Source organism: Pipistrellus kuhlii, unplaced genomic scaffold (genome assembly GCF_014108245.1).
Source record: "Pipistrellus kuhlii isolate mPipKuh1 unplaced genomic scaffold, mPipKuh1.p scaffold_m20_p_1, whole genome shotgun sequence".
Lineage (NCBI taxonomy): Eukaryota > Metazoa > Chordata > Mammalia > Chiroptera > Vespertilionidae > Pipistrellus > Pipistrellus kuhlii.
This window is the reverse complement of record NW_023425404.1, coordinates 143,672,374-143,693,378: the sequence shown is the minus strand read 5'-3', so window position 1 is coordinate 143,693,378 and position 21,005 is coordinate 143,672,374. Positions and strand designations below refer to the sequence as shown.

Here is a 21,005-nt window from a genome sequence, read left to right as displayed (position 1 = left end):
TGAGAAGAGAGCTGGGGAAACTCACCCATGCTTTTTCAATTACATTTTCTTTTCTTTTTCTTTTTTAAATTTCTTTATTGATTATGGTATCACATAATTGTCTTCATCCCCCCATTCCCATCCCAAACCCCTCCCCACTTACGCCCCCACTCCCCTGTTGTCCGTGACCACATTTGCTTTTCCTCTTTTTTGCATGCACCCTCTCTAGCCCTTTCTCTCTGTGTGTGACCATCTTCTTCTAGAATCAAATTTATATACTTCAAATGAAAGTTAATGTCAATGTAAGAAATGTCAAAAAAAAAACAACAAAAAAAAAACCTGTAAGGATTTTTATGAGTTTATTTGAGACAAACAAAGGACAGTTGCAGGGAACTGTCCTTGTTTCTCAAACCTCAGTAGATTGAGAAAATGCTCTGGAAAATTGCAGGTTTGCACATTATTTTATACATTACAATCAAAAGAGGAGGCATAGGTAGGTTTCAGGTTACATGAAATACATTGGTGGTAGATTAGGAGGGTAGGAGAAAGCAAAGTGGGGAAATCTATGGGATTGCAGATAAAGTAAACCGATAGATACAAACTTCTTTTACATAAGTGGGTACAAGTTAGTCAACAGTCAACAATTCACAATGATAATGAAGGGATTTGTGGGCTCCTGGTCTGGTGAGGTGTTTGTGCATTGAGAGGGCCAAAAAAGAAAATAATTTTGTTATTCCAAAAGCATGTTATCGGCTATGTTATTCTCTATTCAAAAAGATAACAGTTAAGATAAAGATGTCCTCTGTTAGGGAAAATTACTCACCTAGGACATAACGACAGGCCGTGAACTGCTTTTAGTTGGAAAGTTTTAATTTCAGACCATTCTGTGTGGTTGGTTACTTTAGGTCTCTGAGTTTGTAAGGCTATCATGCAGGCCTCACCTGAGCTTGTCAGGTTTAATATGTGGTCCCTTTTCATCCACATTAAACTTCATTGTATATTAGCGCATCCCATTAATCAGAGGCGTGCCAGTAAATGAATATAGAAAGTATTCAATAATTACTTGGTGAAAAGTAAATACATTAACTAAAAGGCTGTAATGTTACTACTATGATACTAAAAGTCTGTGATAAATTACTATGTATTATTTTACCGTATTTACAACAAAAACAACAGAAGTGCATATTGCTGTCCTACATTTTATTTTGTATTATTGTATCTAACACATTTTGAAATGACTCCATGTGCCTTATTTAGAAAAAGCATTGAATTCAGATCAGCATATACAACCAGTAATTTTAAAACCTAAGCATCTATATTCTGTTGCTTTTACAGTATTGCACTGAATGCTTCTTTGTAAAATCCTGAAGCTTTATCTAGGAGCCAGATCATTCCTGGAATGTCTCCAAGTCTTTAATTCAGCTTTGATTACAAACAATTAAGTAACTTATAATTCTTTTGTTAAGAGAATTTGTGTTTACAATCTTTATGGGGAGGAAAGCAAGTCTAGGTATTGACTATAAAAGCTGTTATGATTATAAAAAGTATTCATTAAAATGAAACAATAAAAGAACAAATATAAAATATTTTGTATAGCTTAAATTATGTAGGGAAGTAAAAATAACTTTATCTCTACCTTCTAGGTTCTTGAATGAGCTCTTCCCTCTTCTCATAATAAGTGACTGATTAACATTAATGGGAGAAAAACAGAAATTTAGTAACATGTATACACATGTGAGATACTCAGGAAAACTGAGTAACTGGCCCAAGCTACCACCTTAAATAACATGTCCAATTAAAGACAATAGAAAGATGTTGTGGGGGAAGAGAGGACACCCGTATGGAGATAACCAGGAAACACATGGTAAACAAGGTTATGGTTGTAACACAGATTTAAGTGGGTGCCTTCTCTATTGGTGAGAGTTTCTAGACATTAGTTATCCTACTCTTTCTGATACTAAAAGAGAGACACCCTTAAAAATAGAGTTTTCCCTTATAAATGTAAATGTCTCCTGCAGAAGGTAACTTTTACTTTTTAGAGTTTATCCTTTATCAGCAGTTTTTTGAAAATAGCCATCTCTAGATCACTTACATGTCATAGAGGCATATTTTAGGGTGGCAAATTCTGTTTCTCTTCACTAGCATATAACTTTCTGCGTGTAAAAGAACTTGATTTTAGGTTGGGGGAAGACATTAAACTATTATATTAGTATGTTGATAAACAAATTCAACCAAGTAAATTTGAAGGTCTAATTGGCTTTATTAAGCAATTCATGAATCTTGCATCATTCTATCTAATAAATAGAAAGGCAGTCCAAGGGGTAGGACATATGGAAGGGTTTTTAAATTATTACTTTTAGATCAGGGCACTATCTTTCGGGAGAAAGGGAACAATACGGAATTTTATCATGCAGATTGCTTCTATCATTGGGCATTGAGAAGGCCCAAGGGCATGTTAACTCATTGGTATTGACCAGGAAATTCCAAACTGGTTGATTAAGATTATGTTTCTGGAAGTTAAAGTGGCAACTAGACAAGGTGTTAAATCTAGGTTTGGTCATCATGGGCACAAGTGATAACTTTTGTTCTCTAACAAGTATTTCAAAATGAAGAGATAAAGTGTTTTCAAATAAGTGAGTGTACAGCACTAAAGGGGGAAAAAAGTTTTATAAATGTTTGACTTCATACCATATATTAGGTCTGATCAAATAATTGAATCGATATCCCCTTCCCCATCCTTCAAAACTGACATCCCTTTCTCTTAGACCACATTCCATTTGCTAAGACCAGTATCTTTGTCCTCTGGTCTTGCCCAGAATCTGCTGTGAGAATTCTCTGCCAAAAAATAAAAAACCTGCACAGAATCCTTTAAAACTTTGACGTCCCATACCTCAGTGCTGGCACCATTTGGGGGCTCAGCTCATCTGATTTCTAGGTTATCTACTAAATTTATAATTCTTTTTTTTTTTAATATATTTTATTTATTTATTTATTTGTTTGTTTGTTTGTTTGTTTTACAGAGAGGAAGAGAGAGAGAGAGCTAGAAACGTCAATGAGAGAGAAACATCGACCAGCTGCCTCTTGCACACCCCCTACCGGAGATGTGCCCACAACCAAGGTACATGCCCTTAACTGGAATCGAACCTGGGACCTTTCAGTCTGCAGACCAATGCTCTACTGCCGAGCCAAACCGGTTTTGGCTAAATTTATAATTCTTTATCATTTTTGGCCTTATACTTTCCGCTTTAGGCAACCCTAAAAACAAACAGGTAATGGAATGGAAATTTGCATAATATTGCATTTCAGAAAGTTTCTAAAGAGAACCACAGGTCATATTGACCTTGTACTCTGAAAGTAAGAAACTGGAAATGATATCATGTGGCCCTCCATTAATAAAATGATAATTAGTACTTGATGTTTCTAAAGTATAATTACTCTAAAGAGAGTATAACTTGCAGTTCAGAATACATAAAAATTAAGAATTATTTATATATTAGAATTACTTTAGATGTGTCATTATTTTAAGGATTTTGTGCTTATAAGTGAATTTATAGATTTAGATTTAATCCATGAAATTAAAGGATATTTGTTTAAGGTATAATATAGAGTTATTTTGAGAAAGAAAAGTATTCTAAATAGGTTTATTATTTCTTGCATTGCAAAAATAAAACCTAATAATTGATGACTTGTTTGTTTTTTCTTAAGCCTAAGCAAAGAATAATGTTGAACTGAAAATATAGTGTTTTCTTAGCTTTACAAATTTTAAGAAACAATATTGTTCCAAAAATGTCACTTAAAAGTCTTTTTATGTTTTTAATTTATGGGAAAGTTGTTACAAATTCTAATTGAATGTAAAATGATTAATGTTTCTTCTTTGATGGAACATCTGTAATCAGTTACTTTTAGGCCTTTAGCAATGTGAACCTAAAATTAATTTAACAAAAATTATTCAAATAGACATAATTTGCCTGTTGTGAATATATGCGTTATCTTCTACTCTTTTAAAAGTTTTTCCTCCCATCTTGATTTTTTTTTATTATGTTAAACATAAATACTGAATCATTATAATTATATTACACCACAGATTTGGTACACAAAATTCACTTGGAGCGCAGGGGGTGGCGGGGGTGGTGTCTCTCAGCCTGGCCTGCTCCCTTTCACAGTCCGGGAGCCCTCGGGGGATGTCTAACTGATGGCTTAGGCCCCCTCCCCACCACCACCACCGATGCGCTCACCAGCTGTGAGCCCGGCTTCTGGCTGAGCAGCGCCCCCCCCCCCCCCCGAGGGAGCGCACTGACCACCAGGGGGGTTATTCCTTCGTTGTCTCCCCCCTGGAGGTCAGTGTGTATCATAGAGACCAGTTGTTCTGCTATCAGGCTGAAACTGGCTCACCGACATCTCCTGAGAGGTCCTGGGTTGCCAGAGGGCACAGGCTATGCCAAGGGACCCCACCAGTGCACGATCGGGGCTGGAGAGGAACCTGGGAGGTTGGCCAGCTGGACAGGAACCTTGGTCACGTCTGCCTTATCTCACTCAGTCCTGATTGGCCAGACCCCAGCAGCAAGCTAACCTACTGGGCATAGAGTCTCCCCCATTGTGGTCAGTGCACATCATAGCAATCGGTTTAGCAGCCTTAGCATATCATTAGCATGTTATGCTTTGTTGGTTGAACAAAATGACCAGACGACTTGACATTTAGCATATTAGGCTTTTATTATATAGGATGTACATAAACACATATGTATTCACATATATTTTTGGCATTTCATATATAATGAATATTGTACTATATATTAATAAGAACATTTTAATTTCATAGTTTAAATGACTGCATATTATTCAAACATTTAAACATTTTTTACATTTTTTTTCTTTGAAAGAACAGCATTATCATATAGCACAATCCCCTTTAAAAGGGAGTTTTGAAAAGTCTGGTAAATTTGTAGGTTTCCCCCCTTCACCAAGTAATGCTGTCTCTACATATTTATCCCGAACATGCACATTCAGACAAGATAATAGCCTTTCCATATAGATTTACTTTAATGGGCGTTATTGGTAACAGCTAAAAATGGAAAACACCACAAATGTACAGGCTGTTTAATAATGGCTCCTATTCACAAAATGTAAACTTTCTAAAAGGGGTTGGTGGATGCTCAGATATGGAGTGATCTCTAGACTGCATGGAAGTAAAACAATCAGGGTGTGAAGCAGTTACATTGTTTTCATTTTCATAATACTTTGTATATGTGCAGACAACAGAATAAAAACAGAATAATAAAACTGTTCACTCATAGAGAAAGCAAGAAGTATAGGATAGTGCAGAGAAGATGACAATAAATTGAAATTTCTTGAGTATATATTTTAATATCATTTTTATAAGAAAAAGAAAACTAAAGGTTAAAATCCATTTGAAATAAACTTAATTGTACATCAAATTGGTATCATTAGCTACAGGGGGAAACATTTTAAAAGTGATTTGGAACTCTTTCTCTGGTTGTACATTTAGTTGGCTCTAATTTAAGGACAAGGAAAACTGCAAAAAAAAAAAAAATCTAAAACTTGACTCAGTAGTAAAATTGCATTGCTACCATAATATAATTTGAAGCTATTTTTATATGATGCAATATCCAATTAATAATTATGGCATAAAACTCAACTAATAATTCAATTGAACTTTATTAGTACAGGATAAGAGAAAAGAAATATAAAGTCTGAAAATTAAAAAGGGAAAAAACTGTAATATATTAAAATAGAAACTATCAATATGAAATAATAATTTACTAAAGAATATATATTTAGCTCTTTTCACTGAAAGAGTATAAAACAACAGTCAGAAAAATCTAGCATGAAGTAATTCAATCTTACAGTCCTAACTTTCAGTATGCAGTAAACACAGGAGGTAGGTGGATACATAAAACAATACCACAGTCAACAACCAGGCAAGTCCCAAATGAGCAGTATTCTAAGCACCAACATGTACTTTTGAAAAAGAAAATGCCCTTAAAAAATTGGGAGGTTATTATTAAAGAGACTAAAAAAACATAATGACAAGTGCAATCTGTATATATAAGTGTACATGGGCGGGAGGGGGAAGGATAAAAAAAGACAATTATGGCAACTCTGAGTTACTGAGTTTAAGTGACCCCTGTGTAGATACCAGTTTTTCGATATTTTTACTTGCTTTAAATTTTCCCAGTGAAAAGAAAGACTATTTTTTTCTTTTTCTTTTTTTCTTTTCTTTTTTTTTTTTTTTAATTAGGGGCAAGATTTATATGACATTTAAATGCATGTATAGGACTAAATCTTGGATTGGGCATTTTAATAATTTAAAGGATATTTAAGGAAATTTGAATAAGGCAGTTATTAGATAACATGAAAATATATTGACATGGAAAGATAGGAGTCATTGCCTGGGAGAAAAGGCAGCAAGGATAGTAACTTAAACACACACACACAATGCATGCACTGTATGGTCTCATTTGTTAAGGAAGAAAATGTGAAAATGAATACTCAAAAGTTGATGGGATCACCTCTGCTTGTATAGCATTTTATATCCTTATTTTGGCTTATCTGTTTTCTCACATTTTGCAATGAACGCATGTGCCTTTATAATAATAATGATGTTTGTAATTTTAGGATAAAAATATATTATTTAAAAAATAAAACTTCCCAACACAGCCATAATTATATGAAATTATATTTGTATATTGTATTTAATTTCAAGTACTACTTTCATACAAAATAATATAAAATGAAAAATTTTGAGGAAGCAAAGACGCTTCCTTATAAAATGTAACTATTAAAAAGTAAATTTTCGACCTACTGGTTTGGCACAGTGGAAAGAACATTGGCCTGTGATGGGAAGGGTACTGGTTTTAATTCCAGTCAGGGGCACATGCCCGGCTTGTGGGCTTAATCCCCGGTAGGGGGCATGCAGGAAACAGCTGATCAATGATTCCTTCTCATTGATGTTTCTCTCTCTTTCTTCCTCTCCCTTCCCCTCTGAAATCAATAAAAATCTATTTTAAAAAGTAAATATTCATTATTGAAGTTTTATTCCAATTTAACAATACATTGAATGCATTATATTTTAATGCCCAAGATGATCTAATTGTAACTGGTTTTCTTAATTTACAATATTCCCAGGGTGATGAATCATAAAAGATAATTGTATTTTTAAAATTATTGTTATTTCTATAGAGTTATCATGGGAACCATTTATTCTCATTAGTTGAGCTTTAATACTTCTTTGTAGTCCTCTCTGTGTTCTTCTAGCTAAAATAACAAAAATAGCGGGTGTTCATCCTTGCTGTTTGGGCAAGTGCTAGAATATTATGCACTTTTATGGTAAGAGAAATGTTAGTATTATATGTGCTGTTGTTTGGTTGCTGTTGTTGTTGTTTTTATAGTAAAGGTGGAAATTTATTGAAGAACAAGTACAGACTTCCATGTGGGGAGGGGGAAAGAGTCCCCAATATTATATGTTTTAGTGATAATTACATATCTCTGAATATACTCAAGGTATTATATTTTTCATTTCATTTTACTAATATTTTCTATGATTATTAAAAGGTGAATCTGGATTAGAGTTTTATTAAAAATAATGAATGCCAGGAAGTTTAAAATATACTTGTGAAATGACAAACAACAACTTAATGGGTTTCCTTGGCTGGGAATTTTTCATTTGCCCCACTGAGCAGTTAGGTTTCATCACCTTTGGGAAGATAATTCTCTAGTCTAAAGTAAAAGTTCTAAGCTCTTTGCAGAAGCAGGTGCTTGTAGGGAAAAAAAAAAAAAATGCAGTTCTAAGCCAGGGGCAGTTTGTATTTAGATAATCATAAGAACGTGTTGGTGAGAATGTTTTTAAAGGTATTCCTGTCTCTCTGAACTCACCATTATGACTAGAGAGGTTAAAGCAGGGCACAGGATATTCTGAATGTAAAACTCAGTCTTTGTAAGTGACTTCTAAGGGCAGTTGGTTATAGCTTATGGTGACATTGGGGATGGAAAAGAAGCTGGTCACCGGGAGGACCAGGGTATAATTAACATCATGGACTGATCAGTTTTTGAGGGCAAATCCTGCAGACTGAAAGGATATCCGCATTAGCAGCGTCCTGGGAGAGGTATGGGTGACAGCACTATCTTTCCAGGCCAGTGTTGATGTAAAGGTAAGAAGGAGAAAAAGGAAGGTTTTCAAATTTGGGGTTAAAGTATGAAATTCTGATTTGCCATCAGGGGAGGAAATAGTCTCCTTGAGCTCAACACTGGTGGTGGGAGTGCAAGTCCAGAAACCAGGCCGGGCCCTCTTCATGTGAGATGTGGAGCCAGGGCCCCAGGCCCTGCAGCTTGACTGCGGTGCTGGTGGGAAGAGCAGTGGATAGGGTCCCTCCCCAAGGTGCAAAGGCAGATTATATTTTTCTGTCTCTTCCAACTCAAGTTCAGATTTCAAGGAGGAAAGTTAATGGAAGCTGGGTTTGGAAAGGCTTCTTCAGCCTATTGGAAATACATGGTGGTGAAATACATTAGAGATTTTTGCAATGTTGTGTGATTTGAGGATAAATGAGAGAAGTGTCAATATGAGGTCTGACCAGAAGGGACATGAGTATCCCTGTGAAAATTTCATAAGGAGTTCATTTGTGACTTTCATTTGGTGTGCTCCCCAGAGAAAATAGGGCTAAAGGTAGATTTGTAGGCCAAGGGAGACCTGTGGATTCTGAAAACTTGGATAATTCAAGTTTGAGCATGCCTTTGGTTCTTTCAACTTTTTAATGATTGTAAAAGATGGTTTGGACAATGGCAATGTCACCTGATATGGAGAAATGTATTGAAGTCTTGTACAATTTATCCAGTGAAATAGGTTCTCAAGTTAGAATAACTTGTTCTAAAAGATTTTCTTACTTGTGTTTGTTTTTTGTTGTTGTTGGTTTTTGTTTTTTGTTTTTTTGAACAAAAAAAGGCATCAGCTCTAACCTGTTTGGCTCAGTGGATAGGGCGTCGGCCTGTGGACTGAAAGGGCCCAGGTTCTATTCCGGTCAAGGGCATGTACCTTGGTTGTGGGCACATCCCCAATAGGAGGTGTGATTGATGTTTTTCTCTCATCTATGTTTCTAACTGTTCTCTATCCCTCTCTTCCTTTTTGTAAAAAATCAATAAAGTATATATTTTTTAAAAAGGCATCAGTATTTTTATAGGGGAAAAATCTCAACCCATCCAGAAAATGAGCAAACAGTCACTAGTACATATTGATAACCTTGTACCAGAGCGATTAAATGGCATCCACTTGCCAATGTTTAAATAGTTTCTTCAGAGGCAAAGTTATTCCCCCTGAATTGTGGATGGTTTACCAGGATTATGAGTTTGACAGGTCTTACACCAATTAAATATTTTCATTTCAGCCTTATGGCAATTTTTCCACCAATATCATCCCTTAATTTGCATTATCTTTTCTGCTCTTTGGTGTGTCCTGGGATGTCAGGCATGGAGTAGAGGCGCCTTGAGGAACTCTGGGACAACCAGGGGGCCTTCCTGACTCTCCAGAGCTTGAAGGCCTCATTGCATTTACAATCCTTTGCTTTCCATTATTGCTGTACTCCTGGAGGAGAAGTAGTTTGTTGTGAAATGAGGACCTGTAACCTGAGAAGCTGACTTAGAAAATCAATGGGCTTTGGAAGGATGTGATGGATTTCATCAACCTGGGAATGCAATAGATTTGGCATGAAAATCTGTCAGTACATTTCCTTGATACCTGAACCTACTTCTTTTAAGGCAAGCCCCATCTTAGTTATATTAAATTTTGGATGGAAGTGAAATGGCAGAGAAAAGTTCTACTTTTACCTGATTGTAATAGAGTGCTGCTTAAAGTTAAAAAACCACTTTGCTTTCATATAACATTTCAAAACTTCCTACCATGCCAAAGGCATAGCGGCTAACCATGAACATTAATGATGTTTTCTTTTATATATATATATATATATATATATATATATATATATATATATATATATATATATTGATTTTTTTACAGAGAAGAAGGGAGAGAGATAGAGAGCTAGAAATGTCGATGAGAGAGAAACACCAACCAGCTGCCTCTTGCACATCCCCCGGTTTCGACTAATGATGTTTTCTTGAAGGAGTATGCAAGCTCTGGTCAAGGCAAGTAATTCCACCTGCTGTACTGAACCACCTGTGTTCAATAAACTTATATTCAGTAATGGCTGCATAATGAACTTAATATTTTCCCTGCTTATTTTTGGTATAGGACCTGTCACATATAGAATTAAATCCGGGTTATATGCTTTCAATCTAGACATTGTTAACTAATTGGAAAATAACTACCTCATAGTTCCATTCTTCTCTCTTGCTTGATAAAGGGAAGAAAGTATCAGGATTAAAGTTGTATTTAAGATAAATGTTAGATGGAGATAAAAGTAGATTATAAATAAAGAGAAGAGTTTACTTAAGGAAAGATGTTGAGTTGAGGTTGAGATTAGAAGACTCTGAACAGCATAAGGTGTTTGAAGATAAACATAATTTCCTGAGATCAGATATGGTGAGGGCTGTACTAATGTAACCACAGCTGTGACCTCCTTAAAGCAATTTGGGTAAACTCTAGCTAGTGAGTCTAATTTTTTTATTGTTTGCTAAACATGGATTCATTGGCACATTTACATAGAAGACAATGCCACGGGTAGCACTATTCTCTACAATAGGTCTCATTCTTTCTCCTTGGTCTTGAGTTAAAATTTCTAAAGCCGGATTATTCCTGTCATGGAGGAATAAGGTCATCGTTGGGTAGGCCTAATGCCGGTGGGTTTGGGAGGATTGCTTTAAGGTCATTAACTGGTTGTTCATGCTTGTCAGAGCCAGCTGGAGCTCTGCAGGGTTCTGCTGCTCTGATTTGCTTGAGTTCATGTATTCTTCTCACTTATTCCATTCGACTACACCAGGGCTGGTCCTTCTCAAACCCTGTCCACTGTACTGATTATTGCGAATTTAGTCCAAGTTCCTCCTTTATCCACTGTTCACAGAGACATAGATCAGTTCTCCGTGGCAGGGCAGATGGTGAAGCCATGAGAAGTTGTGGGTGTATAAGAATGAGTCTTTATTGCAGACGCCAGTGGCCACATAGCTGTCAGACAACACAGTCCTTTACTGCAAAGTCCATACAGGCAGGCAGCCGGACACCGGCTGGTGAACAAATCCATCTTTCCCATAAAGCAGCATTAGTCTCTGTACCCACAGCTATTATCTGAGCAGCCACACGCTGCCTTCTAGACTCATCGCCTCCCATCATAGTGGCAGCTGAGCTTTCTGGCTCAGCAGCTTCTCCTGTTTCCCCTGCCCAGCACACTGGCTGGTTAACTTGGTAGCTATATCTGAGATCTCTCTGAGCTCTTAGCCTTCCATCAGCAGTATCAGCTCTCAGCTCCGTCTGAGTTCTTCACTCTCCTGCACACATGGGAGCTACGTTCTTTGAGCTCTCTGCCCAGCTGTGCTCTCTCTAGCCTCTCTCGGGTCAGTAACCGTTATATTACTCCAGAGACAAAGAAGGCTACTGGCGAACAGTGACATCAGTCATTTGGGTCACAGAAGGGCACGGCTTGCCTTGGGATCGCTGTGGCCTTGCAGCTGCTCATAGTGTCTTGGCCTTGAACATCCTGATGTATGAATAGCAAGGCCTCTGTGCTCTCGTTGGCATGGTTCCCACAATGCTTATCTCTCCATGGTAGGAGTTCTAGTGTGGAGGTTGTGGTGAGTCCATAAAACGGAAAAGTTAAGAACCCAAAGATGGCAAGATACTGCCTGGCCTAAAAGCCCACTAAGGTTTTGTTTTGTGGTTGATTTTTTTTTTTTAATTTTGGATTAATTGCATACTCTTTGGAAAGAGTGAAACCTCCTGAATGCTTATGTCATGTCCTAAATCGTGAACAACCTATTTGCAAAATGGAAGTTTTTCCTTTGAGGCCTTGTGAATTTATTTTTTCCAACTCTTGGAGTAAATGCAGGGTGGTTCAAAAGTAGGTTTACAGTTGTTCATATAATACAATAGATAATAATACAAGAATAAACTCTGTTTTGCACACTCACAACTGTAAACTTATTTTTTCCCCCTCTCCCCCATATAAAGTCTAATTTAGAGGCTTCCTGAGTGGGAGAACACAGATACAGATCATAACGTACTGTAAAAATGAGCACCTCTGTGGAATTACAGGGTTCTCAGATCTTGATAGAAGGCTTGGGGGAAATAGGTGTGAGCTTCAGTAAATCCCTGAGGCATTACAGTCCAAATACATTATTGTTCCATGTAAAGGCAAATAAATATTGTCTACTTGGGACCACAGGGATGCTAAAGAAAGCTGAGACCTAGCTGGTTTGGCTCAGTGGATAGAATGTAGGCCCGCAGACTGAAGGGTTCCAGTTTGATTCTGGTCAAGGGCACGCCCCTCATTTACGGCTTAATTCCATCCCAGGCCCTGGTCCAGGTGTGTGGTAGAGGCAACCAGTCAATGTGTTTCTCTCACATCCATGTTCCTCTCTGTCTCTTCCACTCTCTCTAAAAAGCATTAGAAAACTATCCTTGGCATGATGTTCTCTAGTTCTAGGTAAAATTACAGTGGGGAGAGTAGGGAGATCTGGGGGAGATAAGAGATCAACCAAAGGACTTGTATACATGCATATAAGTACAACCAATGGACACAAAACTCTGGGGAGGAAGGGTATGTATGGGATGGGGGAGGGCAATGTTAAAATATGTACACAGATAACAATTTAATAAAATAAATAAATAAATAAATAAAACTATCCTTGGTTGAAGATTAACCAAAAAAAGAAAAAGAAAAGAAAAGAAAGAAAAGCTGAATGTAAGTTTACCACTGTGAATCATTTAAGATTTGTTGTGACCTGTGATAAGATATTTGGATTGGGTACCCCCAGAAAATGAGGAATTACAATTTTATGTATTGTCCCTAGATCTTGGATAACCAGCTCATCCTCTTTGCCCCTTAGGCCTTTTAATTTGGAGAATGGGAGTGTTACCAGGGCTGTTTGGTGCAAGGGAGAACTAAACTTAGGACAATTAAAGGTTTCACAGTGTAGGTGAGCCCTTGCACAGCTTGATTTTAATGGGTAGTAAGACAAGTTAGGCAAAGTTTTGGTATATTTTATTCAGACTTTTGTGAGTTAAGCATTCTTGATTCTCCACTCTCTGTTAATAAAGTTTCCAGAGTCTAGGGAACGTCAGATAACTTTAGAGTCTCATAAGGTGACTCATCTTCACTAACATCTATAGCAAACTGTAGGGCACATAATAATTCAGTTTTGGATTGGTCAGGTAATTCAAGGCGTATTTTTCCATTGGGAGTGAAATTGGTGCCCTTGTAATTTAAATAAAAGATCTTGGCTGATTAAATTCAAAGGAGTAGAATCACAAAGTCTAAAGGTATAATTGTAGGAACCTGGTCCGAGGGTCAGTTATCTGGGTTGGTTTTGATGGTTAGCCTCCTTGTGTCTTACTTGAAACCCCACTATTTTATATTGTTTTTCACTTGATGGAGTGGTTATTTTATTTTTTTTAATATATTTTATTGATTTTTTTTTTTTTTTTTTTTTTTTTTTTTTTTTTTTTTTACAGAGAGGAAGGGAGAGGAATAGAGAGTTAGAAACATTGATGAGAGAGAAACATCAACCAGCTGCCTCCTGCACACCCCGCACTGGGAATGTGCCAGCAACCAACGTACATGCCCTTGAATGGAATCTAACCTGGGATCCTTAAGTCCACAGGCCAATGCTCTATCCATTGAGCCAAACCGGTTAGGGCTGGAGTGATTATTTTTAAAAAGTGGGGCTCATTATAGGTAAGATCACTCCTATATCTACTAACGCTGCACATGTTTCTCCATTTATTTTTATTTGAATTTCACTGTGTTCTTTAGAGGGACTACAGAAGGTAACTTTTGTATGTTTCTTGCCATTGAGGTCATTTTAGAAGTATGGAAGGTGGGTTCAGCATACGTTTCTTTGGGGACAGTTCCTTTTTCAATATGCTATCTGTTCAGAGATGTGGCATGGGTCTGGTCCTTAGAAGTTTAAAATTATAAGGTGGCACGTTTGTTGGCTGAGACCCTTGGAGCTGAAGGGCCATGGGCTTTATGATTCTAAAGGACATTCAGAATGTTCAGCTGGAATACAAACCTCATCAAATTCATGACTTCCCGTTTTGGTCTGGCATGCTTGTTGATCTTACTGGAAAGATCTGCGAAGAGACCACTCATAAAGAGGTACTCGAGGGCAAATTGATTTGAGCAAGTTGTTTCAGTAAAACCTGAGTGACTCAGAAATAAATATTTGAATCTGGTTCTAAAATCTGCTGGTGATTCATCCTTTGTTTGTTTACAAGATTGAACACTAGTCCAATATGCTCTTAACGGAAAAACTCTGGAAATAGCCCTTCAAAAAATCATGAGCCATTTTACAAGTTCATCTAGCATCTCTGGTAGTAGCTTGAGCTTCTCATCCAAGTTCCTTTTACAGTTTCATCCAGCCTGCCTCTCTCACCTTTTTCAGGACCCACCGGAAGGTGTATCAATCGGCCTCGGTCAGGGAGTCCTAGGTCATAAGTACTAACCAGGATTCTAAATCCCTCGGTAAATTTTTTGAGGATCCTCCTTTCATTTAAGGAAGTCTTTTACTTTGACTCATAGTTCAGCCTTGGACCATGGTGTAAAAGTCCTTTGGATTGAGGAATAAATTTAGGGGTGTCCATGTCTTTGTTAGGATTTTCTGTTGGTTGAGTTTTAAAAGGGGGTTGAGTGATGAGATCTTCAGAATGGAAAGGGAACTCCAACCACGAGTTGAGATCTGAGGGTAGTTAGGAAGAAGGGAAGTGAGAGGATGGGGGACAGATGGGATTAGAGTGAATGTGTGGGATGACTTTTCTTATTTTTTAGATTTCTGTCGTTTTAACTGTGTGGCAGCTTTTTGCCATGAATCTTTAAGACACAAGTTTTGATTCAGAAGCTTATACGTCAGCATACCAAAGAAAATATGCCATTCTTTTTCTTCAGCATTTGAACCTGTACTTTAAAGAATCTTCATAAGTGTATAACCCCAAACATAGAGAACCCCCAAATGGCTACAACTGAATTGTCTTTGGTTATTTATTGCCAGTGTTTTAGGAATAGACAGTTGTTTGCACCTTATTTCTTTATCATAAAAAGGGCAGGAGTCCGGGGAAGTGTGTCCCAGCTTTCTGTAAATTGAGAACTTGACATTATGTTTTCTTGTTGAAATAATCTTTTTTCTAATTCAAGCAGATTTCCCGTTTCTGGCTGCCTGTGCACAATTCCTGAGACCTGTAAGTCTCCTTGTGAAAATCTGGAGTCTTTCACATCCCAGTTTCCACACTGTAAATACCTGAAGTTTTTCAAATCCATATTTTCATCCTGTGAAAAGTCTGGAGTCTCTCACACCCTGATTTTCTAGCAGGAAGGATTAGAACATATAACATCACTGAAGAGCTCAGAACACAAAATAAGTGGAGTTTGATTTGAGAGAAGCTTAGGGGCAATCTTGGAGGGACAGCTTCCCTAAAGGGCACTGTGGGCCCCTTTGCCTGCACCTGGGAGCCATCTCTGGAATCTTCAGCAGGTTTCTTCAGGTTCCATCCTGCGCTAATCTGTCAAATGACATAAGTATACAATTAAGTAATGAGATTGATGTCCTTTATTCAAAGGGAAATAATCCATGGATTGTGTAGTGTGATGCCTCACAAATAGTGGAACACTCTTCTGAGGGTTTTGGGGCAAGAGCAAGTTTTATAGAGCATTAGAGGCAGCGACACAATGTGGAGCATGACTGAGGTCAGAGATTGCCTGTTAAGACTGTCAGATCCTGTTTCCTAGGGGACTGTGAGCTAGCTGCAGCTGAGTTGGAGGTCTGGGATTGGGTGTGCTAGGTTTTCTAAACAGTGAGGCGTTTCCCACAAGTGTGGGCTTACTTAAGTTTACATTTGTACTATGCGGTAACCTCCATTTTGTGGAAAGCAGAATTCCAAATTTCTGAAATATATAAAATATAAAAACATATTTTCTCTGTTCATATTGTTTCAACTAGCATTTGGGGAGCAGGTACTAAACATAGGGTTTCTTTTAACTTTTGTTAGTCTTAATGATTCTACCAATTTTTGTGAGGTTGGTTGGTTGTTTTTTGTATAAACATTTTTGGTTGGCAAATACATATTGTGTCTATATATAGTGTTCAGTAGACCTGTGACTATTTTTGTCATCAAATATTTCATCTTTTTCATGTATATAGTCATTTAAAAAATAAGGATATTCCAAGCACTGAGATTGTAGCAATGTTTGATAGATAAATACCCTTTCTTCATAAACTTCATATTCTAGTGGATGACAATAGACAACACATTAGAATGATAGAGCTAAATAAGAGATTTTTCCCAGTGATAAGATCCATGAGTGAAATAAGCAGAAATATGAAATTAAAATATGAACCAGATGAGGAGGAGATCATGAGCCTAGAAATGATGTTGTACTTGAGCTGTAACTTGAGTGATGTGTTGACTATTAACAAAACTGGAGCAAGCATCTTGATAGGGGAAACCATACTATGAAGAATAATTACTTTTCAATGCTGCTTGTTGCTTTAGGACTTCTTCATATTGACTGCGGTCTTGTCTTCCTACTTACAGGCTCTACGTATTCTAATCTATATGCCAAAATAAAGCAAAAAAGAAAAGAAATGAAAGAAAATACCACACACATCTTACATTAAGTTGTATTTAAAAGTGCCTTGTTCACTAGGTTTAAATGATAAAATTCACTTTCCTCAAACCAGCATCCATAGCAGCTAAAATCATACCATTCCCTATTTATGCAATTTCAGCTCCTACAGTTTCTAAACTTAAACCTTTTATTCCATTTAAACCACTCCAACATAAATTGCTGTATCTTGTCTCTGTTGTTTAGTGTTTTTTTTTTGTTTTGTTTTGTTTTGTTTTTGTTGACTTAACCATTTTGTCAGGACTAACCCTCCCCTGTAATATTGTTCTTTTTGGGCCAAGCTGCAATCTCATATCCTTGACTTGACCACCCAAACTGGGAGTGATCTGTCATGTCAGAACTTCAGCAGTTATCAGCCCTGTGTAACCTACTATCTTGAAGTTGTCAGTTCTATATAATATCAGTTCTCAATATATGTACATATATCAGATATTCACATAATATAGTATAGATCATTTTTTTCTATATCTATATCTCTCCAACTAAATTCTACTTTCTTAGGGGCAGGTATCATATTATATACTTAGTATATACTTGAAGTACAAGTATACACTAAGAAGTATAGAATTTTGATTGACAAAATTATGTTGGACTTTGTGTTTAGGACCTTAGATTATAACTAAATATGCTTTACAACAATATCAGGAGAACTGTGTGAGACTTATTACTTAATTAATTTTCTTGAAGTTTTTACTTGAAGAATACTAAGAGAAAAGAATTCAGTAAAACTGTTATTTTTGACTCTACAAAACCAAGGAAATAATAAAATTTAGTCCATTGGTCTTCTCTCTTTCATATTGTGTTTAATACTAAAATGTATTTAAGTGGAAGTTAGGAACATGTAAGCATTACTAATACACATATTTTTTAGTAAATTTTAATAGCAGTATTGACTTAGAAAATCATAAATAGAACAGCTTTATGTTGGTCTGTGTGCTTTCTTAAAGTGTCTAAGAATTTTATATGTTCATTAATTTCATTTCATTTTGTTTTATTTAATTTATGTCATTCATTTATTTATTTTTGTTTTCTTTTTTTTCAAGGCCCTGTGGAATCCTACATGCACTGAAGGTTTATTTAAACCAGTACATATTTCAACCTAGGTTAAATCCTTACTGACCATAAGGAATCGGTGACTTATTAAATGTTGTGTATAATAAAGTTTCCTTTATTCCATATGCTAGCTATTTCTCAAAGTATATAAGACATAAATGGTTCCATTCCAAGTATTTCATACATTTTGCATTTGTATAAAATTGCATAAAATATTGATGAAAGTTTCAACTAACATATTTCTACCTTATTTTATTGTACTTTTAAAACAAAATAGACTTTTATTTAAAAATTATCTCTATGTTCAACTATTCTAGAACGTAATATTCCACTTGGCAGTACATATTTTTTGTTCAAGTTTCTCATCCATATCATTTGTCTCTGTGTTCATAGTCTTCATTTAATTTCACCACGTATTCTATGTACATTGGGTAATTTTGAAAATATTGCTTCTAGCTTCTGTCATTCTAGTGGAGCAATTTCTGCTGAAGAACTAAATTATCTCTATTTTTTCTTGCATTAGGTTAAAAAATATGAAAGCAGTATGTCTTTAAATAGAATAATGATGAGTCTTATTCTTACAATAAAAAGTAAAAAAAACAAAAAAAAAACAAAGAAAAAAACTATCACTACACAGGTGAAGAAGTTTTATTGGATATGGACCTTATATTGTGGGAAGTTTTTTGAATGTATCATAAATAAGCATACCTCCTAGAATTGAAATAGCCACCTGATTTTGGTGTGTCCTTGTGTACTGTCTTTCTATAATAGTTAACTTTAATCATCAAAATGGCTAGGAAGCAACAAGGCACTCATGAATGTTGTAGTTTATTGCAAGGATAAGTGATGGATCCAGAGAGTGGCTTGATGTTGTGGGCAGGGTTCTGGGAACTAGAACAGCCATAGGGCTAAGGAAAGAAAGCAGGTTTTATTGAGTTCTCCGTTTTGCAGAGACACAATGAAATAATCATGGGTAATGGTGGTAACATTCAAGAATATGTTATAAATTTTCTTAAATTATTTGAATTGTTATATAACATATACTGTGCATGGTCAAATGCTGGGTTTAAATCACGGTATTAAAATAAAACTACAAATATATGTATTTACATGAAAACATTGTATGTCTCTTTGTTGATTTTGCCACTTAAAGCACCCTTTTATGTCAAGATACAAACACTTCTGTTGCTGTTTTTTCAAGTTTATTCTTCTATCCTATCATTATCATTCTTTCTATTATCTTATATTTGAAACTTTTTAATGTAGATAATGTAAGATACTACATCACCTACAATAAAGCACTTCCTTGGTACAGATTATTAACTTGAATGGTCAATTTTGAAGAAGAAAAAGAAGAAAGAATTCAGTTAAAGATATTTTGACTAGGATGCAAAGGACAAAAACGACTTTGTATTAGCAACTGAACTAAGTCAATAAAGAAAGGTACATTTTCCCTCAAAAGTAATGAGCAGAAGCTCTCAATCAATACAGGCTTTAAAAAAAAGGGGGGGGGGGAAGGTTTCTACCTCAAAAGGTACAATTTTATGATTTCTCTTTAACATCGGTAAGACATTTCAGTGCTACTTGCTCTGCAGCCCTTCCCTCTCTTATCACCCCTCATTTTATTTTTTTACTGAGACTTGGGCCAAAGATACATCAGTGAACGTGTAATTTACTGAGTAATGTTACTTTCATGGAAAAATATATTTATATTTTATCACAATGTTTATTATATAATATGTCCATTTAACTTTTTTATATTTATTTGATTATATTAAAAGTGAATTAAAAACAAGGTGAACATGGGAGTGTTGTTAATGGTTTTAGAAAAATGTATAAGAACCATTGTAATTACTGTGTTATATCCCAAAGTATAATAAAAAATAAGGTTTATAATTATTCCCCAAAGAAGAAGAAAGAGGCATCAGGATGTATCTGACTATTACAAATAGCACAACATTAGTATTTATTGATGAAAGGAAACATTATGCTTTACCATTATGCCTGCATATTTGTCTGAAATACTCAGTCACTAACTACAAATAAGAGTGGACAAGCATAAGTATATTAATTTTCCAAATAAGAATAGTGGAATTTGAAGAGGTTGGGTGATTTTTTCAGGTTCATGTGACTTTACTAAGAAGTGTCAGGGCTATAGATTGTGCTTAGGTATTCCAAATCAAAAGTCAGGATTTTGTTTTGTTGACCCAATTTTTGAATGCAGGTGGATTGCATGATTGCCAGACTCAGTACAAATTATACATGTATTACATATGCAAATATGTAGGTAATTGTATACTGTATGTGTATTATATATTATTAAAGATTGAATTCTCATTGTGGCTGATGTGGCTCACTTTGTTGAGCATCTTCCCATGCAATAAAAGGTTGTAGCTTTGGCCGAAACTGGTTTGGCTCAGCGGTAGAGCGTAGGTCTGTGGACTGAAAGGTCCCAGGTTCGATTCCCGTCAAGGGCATGTACATTGGTTGCTGGCACATCCCCAGTAGGGGGTGTGCAAGAGGCAGCTGGTCGATGTTTCTCTCTCATCGATGTTTCTAGCTCTCTATCTCTCTCCCTTCCTCTCTGTAAGAAAATCAATAAAATATATATTTTTTAAAAAAATGTTGTAGCTTTGATTCCCTGTCAGGGCACATGCCTGGGTTATGAGCTCAATTCCTACTAGCATCATGCAGGAGGCAGATGATTGATGTTTCTCTCTTTCATCAATGTTTCTCTCTCCCTGTCCTTTACTCTCACTCTCTCTCTCTCTCTCTCAAATCAATATATATATATATATATATATATATATATATATATATATATATTTAAAGATTGAATTTCTCTAAAATCTGCATCTGCAGTGTGGACCAGCAATAATTGTGATGATGAAGATGTACTATGTTAATGCCCATCTATGATGTGTATAATATATGAGATAAGGAAATAATATTATGATAGTGAGAATTATTTATTTAAATACAGAAGTGCTTAGAAGGAAAACCATAGACACTTCTACTAGATATTTTAACAGTTAACACATATTTTATATTTTAAATAATTCTGCAAATTTAATTTGTAGTACCCTAAAAAAAATGCATGTTTTTATTTATTTATATTTATATTTTAACTGTAGGTAACATCCTTCTTGGTTAGATTTATGACATATAGTTGTTTTA

The 21,005-nt window shown here is 35.9% G+C and overlaps 1 protein-coding gene across 2 annotated transcripts in view; it reads left to right on the top strand.

Moving 5' to 3' along the window:
- The window catches only part of CCSER1 (coiled-coil serine rich protein 1), a 1,094,278-nt gene that overhangs the window by 587,678 nt on the left and 485,595 nt on the right, over nucleotides 1–21,005 (top strand). The window contains exon 10 of one of the 2 annotated variants that reach the window (XM_036411402.2): nucleotides 17,819–19,323. The exons of the other annotated variant lie outside the window; for it this stretch is intronic. Coding sequence (XP_036267295.1) covers nucleotides 17,819–17,878 — 60 coding nt within the window. The 3' untranslated portion in view covers nucleotides 17,879–19,323. Of the gene's footprint in view, nucleotides 1–17,818; nucleotides 19,324–21,005 lie in introns of those variants that run through there. 2 annotated transcript variants of the gene reach the window in all.